The sequence below is a fragment of the Colobus angolensis genome, unplaced genomic scaffold (genome assembly GCF_000951035.1).
Source record: "Colobus angolensis palliatus isolate OR3802 unplaced genomic scaffold, Cang.pa_1.0 Scaffold248, whole genome shotgun sequence".
Classification (NCBI taxonomy): domain Eukaryota; kingdom Metazoa; phylum Chordata; class Mammalia; order Primates; family Cercopithecidae; genus Colobus; species Colobus angolensis.
In genome coordinates this window covers 691,731-692,860 of record NW_012115688.1, presented here as the reverse complement: position 1 = coordinate 692,860, position 1,130 = coordinate 691,731, and the positions used below count along the sequence as shown (strand labels likewise).

General features: G+C 45.8%; 1 protein-coding gene across 1 annotated transcript in view; it reads right to left on the bottom strand.

Annotated features, from left to right (window-relative positions):
- Positions 1-1,130, bottom strand: part of ADAMTS18 (ADAM metallopeptidase with thrombospondin type 1 motif, 18) — a 160,801-nt gene that overhangs the window by 157,638 nt on the left and 2,033 nt on the right. The window contains 1 exon segment of the mRNA XM_011946030.1: positions 1,038-1,125. Coding sequence (XP_011801420.1) covers positions 1,038-1,125 — 88 coding nt within the window.

The window sequence follows — 1,130 nt, the reverse complement described above, 5'->3', positions numbered from 1 at the left end:
TTATTGGTTACATTCAGTCCTTCATGGAAGAAGGGCAGTCAGTGTCCCCTGTAAAGAGTGATCTCTGACTGATCACTTCAGGAGGTAAGGGTGAGGTCTTTACAAAGTGGTGGCTGGGTCGGACGTGGCCTCCAGCCATCTGATCCTGATATAAGAATGAGGGGTGGTTTTAGAAACTACAGCCTCTCTGTTGGACAAAAGGTGAATCCCTTCGCCATGACTCCATCCTGCACCACTCCCCATTATGACCTCTTTACCCTGACAAGAAAAGGAGATAACCTTGCAAAACTAAAATTCACAGAATTCTAAAGAATCCAGGTTGAACAGTAAGGTTTTGCGAGACGCCTTGCGTCAGAAATCAGCTGTTCTCCTGTAGCTGATGGGAAACAATCAAAACAAGGATTTCCCTCTGGGCGCCACTGGGAAGTTAATAAATGACAGAAGTGAGGGATGTTCTAGGAAGTTTGTGGCTGCGCAACGTCAGAATAGATAAAGGACTCAGAAACCTCAGGTCACCTGCTTTCCTCTCTCTAAAAGCAGCCTTAGGCATCCTTGAAACAAGGGAAGCAAAAAGGAAAGAAAAAAGAAGAGAATAGAAAAGGAACAAAAGTGGAGAGAAAAATGAGGAAAGATGGAGAGAGGAAAGAGGCTCACATTCTTTCATCTCCCATTAAGAGTTAGCTTCCCCCACCAAGAGTTAGGAGAGGGAGGAAATAAGTAATTCCTTAGTTAATGTCCACCTCCCTCAGAATTTCTCACTGAAGTTTTTTTTTTTTCTTTTTTTTTTCTTTCTTAACAAGCCACCTGTGAAGGAGGGAGAGTATTTTCTTTTATGTGACTTGCAGCTTGGGGCATTGATTATTTTGATAAGTTCAGTCCTTGCCAACCTTCCCCTCTCTCCAAACAGGAACCATTTCCAAGACAGCGCACACCTGCCAGGTTAGGGGGTGCACTTTTCCATCTTTTCTCTTTTGGGGGGAAGGAAAGGACAAAGTGCTGCGAAAGGCCCTTCTTAGGGGTGGGGTACAAATACGAACCATCATTTAATCCGCTGGCGCCGCTGCTGCTGTCACTGGCTAAGGCCGCGGCGACTGATGCACATCAGAGGCAGCACAGCTGGAGCGCCTGCA